This window comes from Delphinus delphis, chromosome 15 (assembly GCF_949987515.2).
Source record: "Delphinus delphis chromosome 15, mDelDel1.2, whole genome shotgun sequence".
Classification (NCBI taxonomy): Eukaryota; Metazoa; Chordata; class Mammalia; order Artiodactyla; family Delphinidae; genus Delphinus; species Delphinus delphis.
Genome location: NC_082697.1, coordinates 43,038,152 through 43,054,086, shown reverse-complemented (window position 1 = coordinate 43,054,086; position 15,935 = coordinate 43,038,152). Strand labels below are relative to the sequence as shown.

General features: G+C 46.7%; 1 protein-coding gene across 1 annotated transcript in view; it reads right to left on the bottom strand.

Annotated features, from left to right (window-relative positions):
- Positions 1-15,935, bottom strand: part of NINL (ninein like) — a 106,367-nt gene that overhangs the window by 53,595 nt on the left and 36,837 nt on the right. The window contains exon 2 of the mRNA XM_060030979.1: positions 4,471-4,664. Coding sequence (XP_059886962.1) covers positions 4,471-4,653 — 183 coding nt within the window. The 5' untranslated portion in view covers positions 4,654-4,664. The remainder of the gene's footprint in view (positions 1-4,470; positions 4,665-15,935) is intronic.

The window sequence follows — 15,935 nt, the reverse complement described above, 5'->3', positions numbered from 1 at the left end:
TTAAATTAAAATTTTTTATTTTTATTTTTGGCTGCATTGGGTCTTTGTTGCTGCACGCGGGCTTTCTCTAGTTGCGGTGAGCGGGGGCTAGTCTTCGTTGCGGTGCATGGGTTTCTCATGGCAGTGGCTTCTCTTGTTGCAGAGCATGGGCTCTAGGTCTGCGGGCTCAGTAGTTGCAGCACACGGACTCAGTAGTTGTGGCTTGTGGGCTCTAGGGAGCTTGGGCTTCAATAGTTGTGGTGCACGGGCTTAGTTGCTCTGGGGCATGTGGGATCTTCCCGGACCAGGGATCGAACCCATGACCCCTGCATTGGCAGGAGGATTCTTAACCACTGCACCGTCAGGGAAGTCCCTCAAGCTTTTTTTTAAACCTCTCCTAACATAGTAACCATAATTGGCTTATACATTGTTTTGTTTTGTTTTGTTTTGTTTTGATTTTGCGGTACGTGGGCTTCTCACTGTTGTGGCCTCTCCCGTTGCGGAGCACAGGCTCCGGATGTGCAGGCTCAGCGGCCATGGCTCACGGGCCCAGCCGCTCCACGGCATGTGGGATCTTCCCGGACTGGGGCACGAACCCATGTCCCCAGCATCAGCAGGCGGACTCTCAGCCACTGCGCCACCAGGGAAGCCCGGCTTATACTTTTTGCCCAGTAATTCCAATACTTCACATCTTTGTGCTCTGCTTCTGTGGCCTGTTGTTTCTCTGGCTCTCACTCATCTTTATTTTGTGCCTAGTTATCCTTGACTGTATGCTGGTTATTGTATATGACTATTACTTAGGAAGAACTACAGACCCAGGATGAGGGAACTTTCTCAAGAGAGGACTTCTGTTTGCTTTTGCCACGTGCCTGAGGGCACCGCCTGTGCAGGACCACCTGATCTAAGTGCAAGGCCTGAGGTCACCTAGACCCCTGAGCGCACGCAAGCCCAGACAGCAAAGAGCACAACGGCTGATTCACTTACCCTATATCTTTACCCTACAGGTGCACCCTCAGGATCCTCCCTTAAACTGGGGGCTGGTTCATCAGTTTTTCCTTGGGTGAGCCTGTGTTTAGACATGTATTTCCCTGGCCCTTTAAACCCCCCAAATGACACATCAATTTCACAGTTGCTATTTAAGACCAGAAAATATTCTCAGGGCAAATGGGGTTTTGTGTGCTGAGCTGAACTTCTCTCGATACGTGACTTAGCATAGATTTTTAGGTTGTAATTCCCCCTGACTTGTTTGTTCTTTACCATTTTCAAGATCTTTTGTTTTTTCTATTTTGTTCAGCCTTTTTAGTAGCACTAACTGGAAGGTAGGCCTGAGTTTGCTAACCTGCCACTAGGACAATGTCTGAAGTCTCTTCCCTCTTTTATAGGGATGAGGCATAAATTTCATCATTTGGATCTACAAGAATGTGTTGAACTAATCTCATATTCAAAAGGCTGTTTCCAGTCTTTTGCCACATGAATCAATACTAGAATGAATAACCTTGCATAGAGTTCATTTTACAAAGAGAGACGTTGTATTGCTTTCATTTTTACATTCCTAGCTTCTAGATTTGCCTTGCACATAAGAGCTCAAAAGTACTTGTTGACTACATGGGAGCAGAATGAAAGGGCCATTTTGCTTGATCCAATCTCAGATTTCTTTTGCATCTTTGATAATATTGATACTTATCAGCTGAATTTCTTCTGATCCATCAAACAGGAGGCAATCTGATTGCTGTTTTATCTGACACCATTTTGACTGTGCTTGTGTTTGCTTCTGTGCCCTCTCCCTTCACAGCTCATAAAAGAAGGAAGGGTCAGCCCATGGTATCAGGGGTTTGACCCAACAGGATACACCATCATCCCTGCTCGATCATGGACTCTCCTCACAAATGAAGAGGCTGGATCCTGTGATCAAGAATCACTCTCAACCTTAAAATTATTTTCAGTTACACTATGTTATCAATTATTTTTTGAGAGGAAAATTCTTTTTCTACCCAAATTTAAAATACTCAAGATAAGATCCTCACCACCGGTAAAGAAACATGAGAAATAACAAAACGCATACGGAAATTTCCCAAGTCACAGGACTCTTAGGCCACGTCAACTTTCTGGCTTGAAATTAGACCTGATAATGTTTCTTTAACGGGAAAAAGGAATTAAAAACAAGCATATTGGGACTTCCCTGGTGGTCCAGTGGTTAAGACTCTGTGCTCCCAATGCAGGGGACCTGGGTTTGATCCCTAGTCAGGAAACTAGATCCCGCATACCGCAACTAAGACCCGATGCAGCCAAATTAATTAATTAATTAAAAAAAACACTCATAGCATTAAAAATTACCTTATTAAGTCAGATATTATAATATTGTTTCTTCATTGTTATAACTGGATTACTGTATCAATGACTAACATTTCTGTGGTGTCATATATGTCAGTTCCTGCAAGGAAACTGAATATGTGATATTTGAATTGAAAAGCCAATCCATTCTCCTGGACAAAGGATTTATCTTGTTTTTCTTCAAAACTTCCTGAAATCTCCACCATTTGGTTTCTGTCACAGAAAATGGTGACAATTACCTGGATACTTCTGGCTTGACACTGGTGTCCCTAAAACCTCTACAGAATGTTCCACCTAAATGCTGGCTGTGTGCGCTCCCCCGCCTGTGGATGAAGCAGGGGAACGGTAACAGCCCTTTTCCCTTTGCAGCTACTCCAACACTGACCTTCCTCCAAGTGTAACTCAGGGTTTCGAGGTCACGCTCCCCTTCTCACAGACAAAGCACAAAGTAGAGAAAGGCCGGGAATGATACATCCTACAATGAATCTGGGCCCCAAAGTGATTCTTTTGGTTTTGAATTTTCCGAACTGTCAAAAATCATCAAAGGGGGTTTCCCTGGTGGCGCAGTGGTTGAGAGTCTGCCTGCCGATGCAGGGGACGCGGGTTTGTGCCCCGGTCCGGGAGGATCCCACGTGCCGCGGAGCGGCTGGGCCCGTGAGCCATGGCCACTGAGCCTGTGCGTCTGGAGCCTGTGCTCTGCAGTGGGAGAGGCCACAGCAGTGAGAGGCCCGCATACTGCAAAAAAATCATCAAGGAAACCATCTGTTCATGCTGTTTTTTGTTTTGTTTTGTTTTGTTTTTGCCACACACGGCATGTAGAATCTTAGTTCCCTGACCAGGGATTGAACCTGTGTCCCCTGTGGTGGAAGCGCAGAGTCCTCACCACTAGACCGCCAGGGAAGTCCCTGTTTGTGCTGTTTTAACCAGAGTGTTGATTTTCACAAATGTGCCTTTTGCTTATCTAGCCTCCAAATACAATTCCAGGTGATATCAAGAGGGGCTAGGACATTTTCTATCAAAAACACACCTGATTCTTAAGTCCAGAAAGAAAAAGCAGGAACAGAGTAAAGAGACAGAAAAGGGTGCAGTGGGTTTGTGAGGCTGAGTCCTCCACGCAGGGGGTGCAGCACTGCTGACAGCTCTGGCCACATGGCCTCGAGGGAAGTAACAGGAGGTCAGATCCGCCTGGACCCTCCCCCAGGGCCAGCAGGGAGGGGTTTTTGGTTGTTCTTCATTTGTTTTTGCCCAAAAGTCAACTCAGAATATTTGCAGCTAGATTTTTTTCTCATTCAAAATGAAAAGAGTTTTACTGAGTTCTGTGGAAAAAATGCCCTTCTTTCAAAGGTAAGATTATAGCCACTGGGTTTTTTTCTTTTTTGGGCTGCGCCATGTGGCCTGTGATCTTAGTTCCCTGACTGGGGATCGAACACGGGCCCCTGGCAGTGAAACCCCGGAGTCCTAATCGCTGGACTGCCAGGGAATTCCAGGCACTCTTTTTAAAACGAATGTGTTAACATCTGGACACATTTAAGAAGCAGGAACACTAAGAAGCTTCTTAATGTTTCAATCAGGAAAGCAAGTTGTGGTCCAGGCTCCAGATTACCATTCTAGATGACCTTGAATTTCCTAGAGAAAAGAACTCTCTGAGTGCCTACTTCCTATCTGGGATAGATACACTCATAGAGATACACTCTGAACACAGGGAGCCTTGGTTCCTGCAACAGCAGTGGGCAATGTTCTGTCCAGCTGCTGGATGAATTTCACGCTGGGTAATTTTACGAGACAATGTGCCTTCGAGGTACTTTGCAGCTGCCTCTGAATGACCCAGTGTGTGAGCTGCGCACAGATCACTGCGTTTTGTGAACCACATGCACCACCCATACCAACCTTCCACTCCCTGGACGAATCACCCAAGCATCTTTCTGGAAAAAACAGAACAAAAACAAATCTCTGGAAGTTACTATGCTTTAAAAAAGCAATCTTAAGGAACTTCTTTCTACAACATAGATGTTGCACAGAAGGAAAAACAGCACCCCATTTCCTCCTAACTTTCCTTTGATGAGTATCTCCAGTCAGTTGGTATTTCTCAGATGCCAGCAGCTATAACCACACACTCTCTGTGCTTTTCTTTGTGAGAATGAAGTCAATGAAGTTACCCACCCTGGCAAAGTGGTCGTTTCCGAGAAGTGTTTGCAGAAGGACAGGCAGCTGCTTTTCCAGATGAAGCTTCAGGCAGAGTTGGGTCAGCTCCTCCCGGTCCAAGAAGCCTGTCCCCGTGGTGTCACAGCTGCTGTAGACATCCCTGAGCTGCGAGACATAGTGGCTCTCTTCCTCTTTGTCCATCCCATCGCAGGCTGCATGCAGGGAGAAGACAACGGTGCCCTCTGACTGCCACTCCCACCTCCCTCCACGGCAATGCACCAGGCAGTGTGGCCCAGGGCAGGGGAGGAGCTGGCATGTGGGAAGGGGCACCAGGGTCGTCTCAGGACACGTGACGCTGGAGGAAATCAGGAGAGGCCAGAAACGTGTTCCCACGGGACTCGTTCTCCCTCACTGGCTCAAAGAACCAGAATTACTTTGTTCTGTAAAAAAGTATCTATTACAGAATAATCAGAAAAAAAGAGATAAAGAGAAAGAAAATCATCCAAAATTTCACCACCTGAAAAAAAAAATCATTTTACTACTTTGGCAAATATACATTCTACTTTTTCTCTAAACATATACACACAGGGCCGGCTGGACGCCTGGCACACTTGCCCGAACTTCTGCCCCAGGATTCCGGTCTTGGGCAGAACTCAGGCTGGAGGTCAGAGGGCACCGAGGGCCCTCCCAGGAGCAATGACAGGCCATCCCCCTCCTGAGAGAACTTGCTGGTCTGCCGCCTCCCCCCGACCCCTGCCTCCATGCAAGGGCTGATTCAGGGGCGAGGACCCTGCACACTCAGCCCACATCCCCTCGGTCATGCCAGCTTTGCCCAACACACAGGTCAGCTCCTGACCACTCAGAAACACTTCTTTTCCTCTCCTTTCCCTCATCCCCAGAAATCTGAGACACTGTCCCAAGACAGCAGGTGATTCGACTCTGGCCATCCAGGCACAGGCTAGTGGTGTGACTCAGGCCCAGCATTCTACAGGTCAGGCAAAAAGATCTTTCAGCCGCCATTTGCTATGACACTTCCTAACCCCCACCCAAGATAAGGTCCATGCTTTGCTTTCAAAGTCCTGGGAAAAACACTGGGAGAAAGGAGGCACTGCTTCTGGTCATGTGTGCCCTATGGAATTCGCCCTCCTCTCGCCCCAGGATTGTGTGTGTGGGGGGGTCTTTCTGTAGCTGAGATACCACATGACAAACCTCAGTGCTGAGATGGGCCAAGAAGGCTTGGAAAAACTCCAAGGGCACCTTCATCTGGGAAATACAGTCCGGGCTCAGGTCTGTACCACGACCACCGCATTGAAGTCACACTGATGCACGTGGATTCCCCGCGACTCCAGAGTCCCAGAAAAGGGCTCAAGTGACAAGTCACTGGACACTCTAAATACCTTGGAACTATGGAAGGTCTCAGGGGTCATGTAGAAGTCTGAGTGGGGCTCAGAATCCTGCTGTTCACACACCCCCATTTGCTGGAAGCTGAAGGCATTGATTTGGAGGGGGATACATGTGGGAGGGGAGAGGGGAGTAACCCAAGATACGCACGCAAGCACACACACACGCAGAGAGAGAGAGAGAGAGAGAGAGAAACTAATATCCCCAGAGAGATGAAGGAAAAACATTAAAATCATGCAACAAGATAGACTACTGGACAATAGGGATGATTAGACACCAAGGGAGGTTTCCTGACATTGACGTATGATAATCACAATAAAAAATTCAATGGCAACACTGGAAGACAAGGACAAAATACATCTTCTATTAAGTGTACCCGAATAAAGAGACCAAAAATGAGACAGAGAAGAAAAGGAAATTAAAAATCAATAAAGTAACCAAAAAACATAAAGACAGACATAGACCAATGGAACACACTTGAGAGCCCAGAAATAAACCCTTGCATACGTGGTCAAATGATTTTCCAAATGGCCAAGACCACACAATGAGAAAAAGACAATCTCTTCAATAAACGGTGCTGGGAAAACTGGATATCCACATGCAAAAGAATGAAGTTCAACCCTTACTTTACACCATAATCAAAAATGAACTCACAATGGATTCAAGATCTACACATAAGATCTAAACTATAAAATTCTTAAAAAAAAAAACAGAGGAAAAGTTTCATGATGTTAGATTTGGCAATGATTTCTTAGATATGACACCAAAAGCATAGGCAACAAAAGTAAAAATAGACAAGTGGTACTATATCAAACTTAAGAATCTGCACATCAAAGAAAACAATCAACAGTGTAAAAAGGCAACCTACATACAGAATGGGAGAAAATAATTTGCAAATCATACATCTGCTAAGAGGTTAATGATCAGAACAAGTAAAGAACTCCCATAACTCAACAACAGAAACCAGTAACCCGATTAAAAAAATGGGCAAAGGACTTGAGTAGACAATTCTCCAAAGAAGATACACAAACGGCCACCACATGGCCAAGCACATGAAAAGTGCTCAACATCTCTAATTAGGTCCACACAAAACAAAACCACAGTGAGATATTATCTCGCACCCATTAGGATGGCCACTATAAAAAAAAAACAAGCAAACAAAAAACAGAAAACAACAAGTGTTGGTAACGATGTTGAGAAATTGGAGCCCTTGGGCACTCTTGGTAGGAATGTAAAATGGTGTAGCTGCTGTGGAAAACACTATGGAGGTTCCTCAAAAACCTAAAAATAGAATTACCATATGATCCAGCAAATTCCACTTCCAGGTATACACCCCAGAGAACTGAAAGCAGGATCTCAGAGTTACCTGCACTCCTATGTTCCCTGCAACATTATTCACAACAGCCAGGAGGTGGAAGCAACCCAAATGTCCATTGACAAAAGAATGGATAGAGAAAATATCAATAAAATGGAATATTATTCAGCCTTAAAAGGAAGGAAATCCTGTCACCTCCCACAACATGGACGAACCTTATGTTGAGTGGAATATGCCAGTCACAAAATGACAAATACTGTATGACTTCACTTCCGTAAGATAACTAGTCAAAATCAAGGAGACGAAGTAGAGTGGTGGGTGCCAGGGGCTTGGGTAGGGGGGTAGGAAGGGTTGCTCAGCAGGTACAGAGTTTCAGTTTTGCAAGATGAAAAAGTCCTAGAGATCTGTTACACAGTAATGTGGATACCAGTTAACACTACCGAACTGTATATTTAAAAATGATTAAGAGGGTAAATTTGTTTAAATTTTATTTTATTATTTATTTATTTATTTTATTTTATTTTATTTTTGTCTATGTTGGGTCTTAGCTGCGGCATGCAGGATCTTCATTGAGGCATGCAGGGTATTAGTTCCCTGACCAGGGATCAAACCCACGTCCCCTGCATTGGAAGGCGGATTCTTTCCCACTGGACCACCAGGGAAGTCCCAAGAGGGTAAATTTTATATCATCATGTTTTTTACAATTAAAAATTTAAAAATAAGAAAAAACTTTTTTTAAGGAAAAAAAGTTCAATATTTGGTGGCTTGCTTTCTGAAATTGCCTGGTTCTGTTCTGTGGCACTTTTACCTGGATTTTCTCTCCTTAAAAAAAAAAATTCAGGGCTTCCCTGGTGGTGCAGTGGTTGAGAGTCCGCCTGCCGATGCAGGGGACACGGGTTCGTGCCCCGGTCTGGGAAGATCCCACATGCCGTGGAGCGACTAGGCCCGTGAGCCATGGCCGCTGAGCCTGCGCGTCCGGAGCCTGTGCTCCGCAGCGGGAGAGGCCACAACAGTGAGAGGCCCGCGTACCGCAAAAAAAAAAAAAAAAAAATTCAATATCAACAACCAAAGTCCAGGCATCCTCTAAAAGCCCAGGAAAGGCAACCAGCTGATGGGAAGGGGGGTTCTAGAAAAATACAAGACGTTTCCAAGCAGAGAGACTGCAAAGTCCCACCGTGAGGGCCAACAAATAAAAACATCCAGACTGAGTAAATCCTCAAGAAACTTCAGAGCAAACAAACAAGTCCTAAAAATGTCTAGAGAGAAAAGCCATTCTGCACTCAGCGCCAGGCGCGACTCCTGCAGCAAAAATGGGATTGGAGGCTGAAAGACATCCTGAGGAAAGCGCACTTTCCACCCATCTGGAAGCTAGCGGACGGGTACTTCAGCCAAGGAGGAGGAAGATGCAGGTTGTAGATCTGGGTCCCCTGCAAGCAGTGGACACCGTTCTAGGAGGGTGGCCTGGGGCAGGGCCACAGTGCAATCCACACAAACTGGCCACTAGGGACCCTACGGTCCCGTATCGTGGGACCATGTGGAAAACAACATGGGTGGTTTCTTCTTCTTTTTTAAAAAATATTTATTTATTTACTTATACGGCTCTGCCAGGTCTTCATTGTGGCATGTGAGATCTTCGTTGCCACGTGAGGGATCTTTAGTTGCGGCACACAGGCTCTTTTAGTTGCAGCGGGATCTAGTTCCCTGACCAGGGATCAAACCTGGGCCCCCTGCATTGGGAGCGCAGAGTCTTAACCACTGGACCACCAGGGAAGTCCCCAACATGGGTGGTTTCTGACAGAACTGATGGACCATTTGGAAAAGAATAAGGATGTTAAAAAGTAATGGAAAAACCAAGAAAGCCTCCGTAAAGCCAAGCTGGGCACAAGAATGGAACTGTGACTGTGCCCCAGACAGCGTCCCTGTGGTAGGTGGACAGCGCATCTTCCGTGGGGGGTGGGAGAGACAGGGAAGCCTCGAGGTGAGGGCGATCTGAGGTAGCAGCCTGCCCGCTTATGGCCCAGGGGATGTTTCTCAGGCCTCCATAAAGCAGCTCCAGACAGGAGTCCAACGGCATTTAGCGCCTCCACAGCTGCTGTGCGCCCTCCTCACCTGGGGAACTGGCTCCACCTCCCGCCGGCCCCCCACAGTGAGACCCTGAAGCCAGCACAGAGCCCGAGTTGAGAGACTCGCCCTGGTCAGCGGTCAGGGTTGCTGACTTGAGCTCTGGCCCATCCAAACCCTCTCTACTGGGAGCACCGCGTCATCAACCAAAATGGGAGTGAAGGGCAGGGAGCGGACGGTACCGCCTCCCAGATGGTCTGCTCAGCGGGATGATCTCGCTAAGCAAGGGACCACTGTGTCCTCACTTGGGCTCTTCCTCGAAAGAAGACACTAACCCTTGTGCAGCCCCCCCACCCCACCCCACCCTGCGTCTGCTCTTGCCTTGGGTTCTGAAGGCCTCCCTCCAGCAGGCCTCCCTCCTTGGCCCGTCCACCTGCTGCTGGTCCACTGGGTGGGCATGGGGCGGGCAGGGATGGGGGCTCAGCAGGCACCGCATCTCAGACACAGCAGGAGGTGACGGAGGATGCTCTCAGGACACGCAGCTGCACAACCCTCCACACTGGTTTGCAAAGTTGGCTCTTGGTGTCTGGTGGGTACTTAAGACAAGTGCTCAAACCGACAATGAAATGGACTGGATTGAGGTCAACCCCCTTCAGGTCCCAGGATCTGACCCCCCGAGCCTCCAGGCACCAGATCCCCCCTTAAACCCTGCTGTCTGCACGTTAGTGGCATCACTGCAGCGTGGGGAGCCCAGAGGCCACCTTCCTGCTGCCGAGGTCAAAGGAGGCCGGCCAAGGGCTCCCTGATAACATTTTAAAGCATAAGAATCTTCCTGAACCGTGCAAAGGCCACCCTAAAAGACCCCAGACATGGGCAACACTGCCTTCACAGCTGAGGTGATCCATCCCCTATCCCCATGCCTCTCTGCAAGGCTGCAGGGCCCTGGCCAGGCTCAGCTCTGGGCCAGTCAGAGCTTCTGTCAAATTGGGTCTAAAACACCACCTTTGCTGGGCTGCTGAGGGGAGGGGCAGGTTCCAGGCCCTGGTACTCATCACACCACGAAGGACAGCAGAATCACCATCCCGCACACCGGTCCCCAGGCTCCTAGCCTTCCTGCTGCTCAAATCCTATTTCCAGAAATGTGTCACTGGGAAACCCCGCTCCTCCCGACTGGGAAAAGCAATCAACCTAAACCACAGAACGCAACAGTGAGAAGGACAAGGACCTTAACCATGCCCCTCCCAGCAGGGAAACTGTAGCTCTGTTCAGACGCCCTGAGGCCTGTGTGTGAGGGCAGAGAACGCCGTCCCCTAGACGACCCCTAGGTTCTGTTTCTTGCACAGAACCCCGGGAAGGAGAAGAGAAACAGGGGACCTCTCAGGCGGGGCCCCGCCTCCTGCGCCACCCATCCTCGGCGCCCAGGCCTACTCACACGCGAAGTGCAGGCCGCACAGCCAAGTGGTCGTTATAAATAATAAACACCCAAGGGCCTCTTCAGTTTCTTCTTCACCCAAACTGAATTATTTAATCCTCTCTGGATTCCACAAATGCATAAATGTCCACACATCGAAACTATCAGAAAACCCAGCTGCGTTCAGTGCTGACTGCAGACAGGGGACAATATTCCAGGTAAAGAGGAGCCCTTGGCTTATTACGGTTTGATTCTTGTGAAACTGGAATCAGTAGACTCTCAACAATTCTAATGCTCTAAAGCTTAATTAAATATATGAGCATAAACTTTGCTACCAGGTGAAGCAAAACACTGTTTTCATCCTGGGGAGAAAAACCTGCCCTCAAACAAACTGGATACGGGCCAAGAAACAGCTGCTGACCAGCACCCTGCAGGACCACGCAGCCCTCTGGAGGGAAGGTGTAGGTTTGCATTTAACTGATGCACAGCGATGAGGGAATTTAATCTGTGGCCCTGGAAACCCGCTGGGTATCAAGGACAGGGAACCACAGAGAACTGTGGTCTCTCACAAGCAGCTGGGTGTGCCGATGTCTGTGGACCCAGAGCATCGCACCCAGAAACAACTCCAAACAAGGCCCTCCATAAGAACCTGTAAAAGCCTGCTGACCCAGAATGAACAGCACCAAGGTAGCATTCTAGATGGGACGTTCTGTATCTGGAAAGGTGTTACGACCCAGATAAAACACTGAAGCCCAGCCTTGGGTTCCAGAAGAGCAGGTCTTGGCACCATGTCAAAGAGCCTTGGGGTTTGTAAGCAAGCTCCATACTTCAGCAGTTCTGAGCCTGTAGGATTAATTTCTGCATTAACTGTTTTCATGTCTTCTTTCTTGTTTTTCAAAGCTTATACTATTTATTGGGCTTCCCTGGTGGCTCAGTGGTTGAGAGTCCGCCTGCCGATGCAGGGGACACGGGTTCGTGCCCCGGTCTGGGAAGATCCCACATGCTGCGGAGCGGCGGGCCCATGAGCCATGGCCGCTGAGCCTGCGCGTCCGGAGCCTGTGCTCCGCAACGGGAGAGGCCACAACAGTGAGACGCCCACGTACAGCAAAAAACAAAAAAACTTATACTATTTATTTACTTTGCCAACATCGGCCCTAACTATCTCAGCAATAAGGCTTGAGAAGCTATCATTTTTATTAAAGGGATTTTCCAATCCCAACAATATAAAAATAAGCTGATGCGTCATTTAATTGGCAATTAATATAGAATTTGCTCTTCCTACAAAGTAGATATTTAGACTAAAAACTATAAGGATATCAAACTCTAAAATTGTCCTAGAAAACCTGCTTTCTAGGGTCTCCTCAAGAAAACATTGTGGGACCCACTCACCTAACATAAAAACTTTGTACCCTTTGGCCAATATCTTCTTGGTTCCTAAAGATTTTTGTTTTGTTTTGTTTTGCGGTATGTGGGCCTCTCACTGTTGCGGCCTCTTCCATTGTGGAGCACAGGCTCCGGACGCGCAGGCTCAGAGGCCATGGCTCACGGGCCCAGCCGCTCCGCAGCACATGGGATCCTCCCGGACCAGGGCACGAACCCGTGTCCCCTGCATCGGTAGGCAGACTCTCAACCACTGCGCTACCAGGGAAGCCCCTGAAGATTTTTATAACCACATGTACTTCTATTTGTGCTAGGACTATAGCTATAGACCCAATGGTTATAAAACATCTACATAACTGTAGTTATACATATTATACATACATAATTAGTTATACATATAGAAGGTTATCCACATAAGGTTCTACATACAAAAAAATGAGCTTTCTCTATATGTATCGTTACATATATGCAAATGTAGAAAACCTACTCTCAGTATCAATATCAACTTCTAACTTAAATTCAACTAGAAAATTCTACCATAAAGAAAGCAATAGTTTCTCTTCTTTACTAAAAATAGCCAATAACAGTGTAGAAGAAATGACAGAACTGGAAAATTACAATTTTGAATCCCCGTTGTAATAGGTGATAGGGTAAGGATCATTAATGTATGATTAAAAACAGTGGGGAGGGAAAAAAAAAACAGTGGGGAGGGAATTCCCTGTGGTTAGGACTCTGTGCTTTCACTGCCGAGGACCTGGGTTTAATTCCCTAGTCAGGGAACTAAGATTCCCACAAGCCACACGGTGCAGCCTAAAAAATAAATAGATAAAAATAAAAATAAAAACACTGGGGAGAGGTGACGTCATGCAAAGTGGCAGGGGACGACACTCCACCAAAGCAAAACTGAGCCATAAAGAGTGACTAGAAGGAACTATATTGAAACTCTGGAACCAGATCAGACACTTAGAGCAAGGTGATGAAAACAGGGGGCTGATGTTTGTAAGAGAGCAGCGATCAGAACCCCAAAGAGCGCCATTCAATCACCCATTTCACAGATGAGGACCTGATATCCTATAAGTAAGCACAGAGGTGGATTTCCTCAGTCAGCTGAAGAATGTGGACGGAGGATACACGGGCACAGGTAGGGTGCAAAGGGAACGTTTCCCTGCCATTCCAAGTGTGTGGTGCTTCCCTTAAGCTCCAGGTGAGACCTTCTATCCATGTAAATGCCTGCTGATGCTTATAACTGTACACACTGTATACAGCTCAGTGACCAAAGAGCATCCCCCATGGGTTCCCTGCTGGCCTCTTCTCCTGTCTTAGACTTTGATGGCTTTCAAGAGGTACCAGATGGGTAAAACCAAGAGGCTGGAGCTGCTCACACTCACTGTTCACAGCTCCATCCAATTCTGTCTCAATGGCATCACGTTGGTAGCTTAAAATCTTCTCTGGGGGGACTATTTACACACAGTCATTGGAAGATGCTACAGTTCAGGGCTTTGGGGGGTAGTTGTGTAAAGCTTTATCAGTATACTACACCATGGCTAGAATATAAAAGACTGATCATATCAAGTATTGGTAGAGACATGGAGCAACTGGAACTCTCAGATCTTGTTAGTGGGGGTATCAATGGCACAAGAGCTCTAAAAACCTGCTCAGTTTTATCCACCAAAGTTAAATACATACCCACTCTACAACATGGCAATCCAACTCCTAGGTACCTACTCAACAGAAACCATGGATTTGTGTACCAAAAGACACACTTTCTTAGGCAGCATTATTCATAGCACCCCAAACTAGAAGCAATCCAAATATCCATCAGTAGTAAAAATAAGTAATTGGTGGCATATTCTGGGAAACTGTAAAGCTATGGAGAGGAATGAACTACATGACAACCTCAATTTTACAAACATGATGGAAGAAGCAGATATTGCATGATTCCACTTGCATTAAGTTCAGAAGCAGGAAGAATCAATCCATAGTGTTAGAAGTTAAGATAGTGGATGGCAGGGAGGGAAAAATAAATAGGAGAACATATGAGGGGCTGTTCTGGGGTTCCTGAGATACTCTGCTTCTGACTAGGATGGCAGTTGCATGGATGTGTTCACTGTGACAGTTCATCATTATCTGTGCACTTTTCTCTCCCTGTGTGTGTGTGTGTGTGTGTGTGTGTGTGTGTGTATACAACTATATATATACATATCTATATACACACACACACATATATATATATACACATATATATATACATATACATATATATATATATATTTACTTATTTTTGTATGCATGCATGCCGCGCCTCAGGGTATGTAGGATCTTACTTCCCTGACCAGGGATCTAACCTGCGTCCTCTGCAGCGGAGTCCTAACCACTGGACTGCCAGGGAAGCCCCTCTGCGTTTTTCTTCCATACGTTACACTCCAACTTCAAACAGTGAAGAGGGAGAGTATTAGAAACGCTGATGGCACGTCCCTGGTGGTCCAGCAGGTAAGATTCCTCGCTCCCAATTGCAGGGGGCCCGGGTTCGATTTCTGGTCAGGGAACTAGATCTCACCTGCCACAACTAAGACCCGCCACAGCCAAATAAATAAATAAATATTTGGAAAAAACAAAACGCTGACCTTCCACACCCACCTCCTGGAACAGTGGCAGGTACGTGTTTTACGACGGACTCCTGTTGTTTTGTCACGGCTAGAAGACGGATGTTTTAGGAAAACAAAGCCAACCTGCCAACTGTTTCCCCAAAGCCACTCCTGTTGCCCCTCCCCCAAGGTGATTTCTAAAACTGTATGAGTATTTTCTGTAAGACTCTTCATAAGACCTGGCAGCTCTGGCTCCTTCACTCCACTGGTGTGACGGAACCAAAAACATGCAAAGCCATGGAGTCCATGCTGGGTAAACAGTCGCACATCATGTGGCCTAAACTGCTTCTCACAGATGCTACAAAGTCAGACACTGTCCAAGACAGGAAAAATAGAACACACTTGACAAATTGTCTAAAAGTGAATCATACTTTAGCTGTACTCTTCATGGAGCAATAAAAAGAATAAATAAAAAGAAAAGTGACTCTGACATACCCTAATTAAAGTCAACAAAATGCTATGGGCTTGTCCTTGAGAATCTTGGGGATATTAAAATAGCCTGCATGTAAGGAAGGAACAGTGTATGGGGGACCATATCTCTCTTAGTCTGTTATGGCTACTATAACAAAATACCATAGATGGTAGTTTATAAACAACAGAAACTTATGGCTCACAGTTCTGTGGGCTGGAAGTCCAAGATCAAGGTGCCAGCCTGGTCACGTTCTGGTGGGGCCCACTTCCTGAGTCTTACGCTGGCACCTTCTTGCTGTGTCCTCACCTGGTGGAAGGGATGAGGGAACTCTGTGGGGCCTCCATATAAGGGCACTAATCTCATTCCACCCTATTGACCTACGTCAGCACCTCCCAAAGACCCCACCTCCTGACACCACCACGTTTGGGGGTTAAGATTCCATATATGAACCTAGGGAACACACACACTCAGACCACAGGAGTATCTTCCAAGCTCAATTCTAGAACTTCCTAAACATTCCAAAGCTAACTTCTTCAGCCATCACCATATGTGAATTACACCATGCACTTTTATTTAAGGGAAAAGAAAGCTTACAAGGTAAAGTGGCTAAGATATTATTATGAACCAAATGTTTGTGTCTCCTGAAATTCATATATTGAAGGCCTAACCCCTCAGTGTGGCTGTATTTGGAGATGGGGCCTCTAAGGAAGTAATTAAGGTAAAATAAAGTCACAAGGGTGGGGCCCTGATCCAGTAAGATTCATGTCCTTATAAGGAGAGACACCAGAGAGCTCTCTCCCCACAGGTGAGCTAAGATGTGAGCAGACAACAAGAAGGCAGTCGTCTGCAAACAAGGGG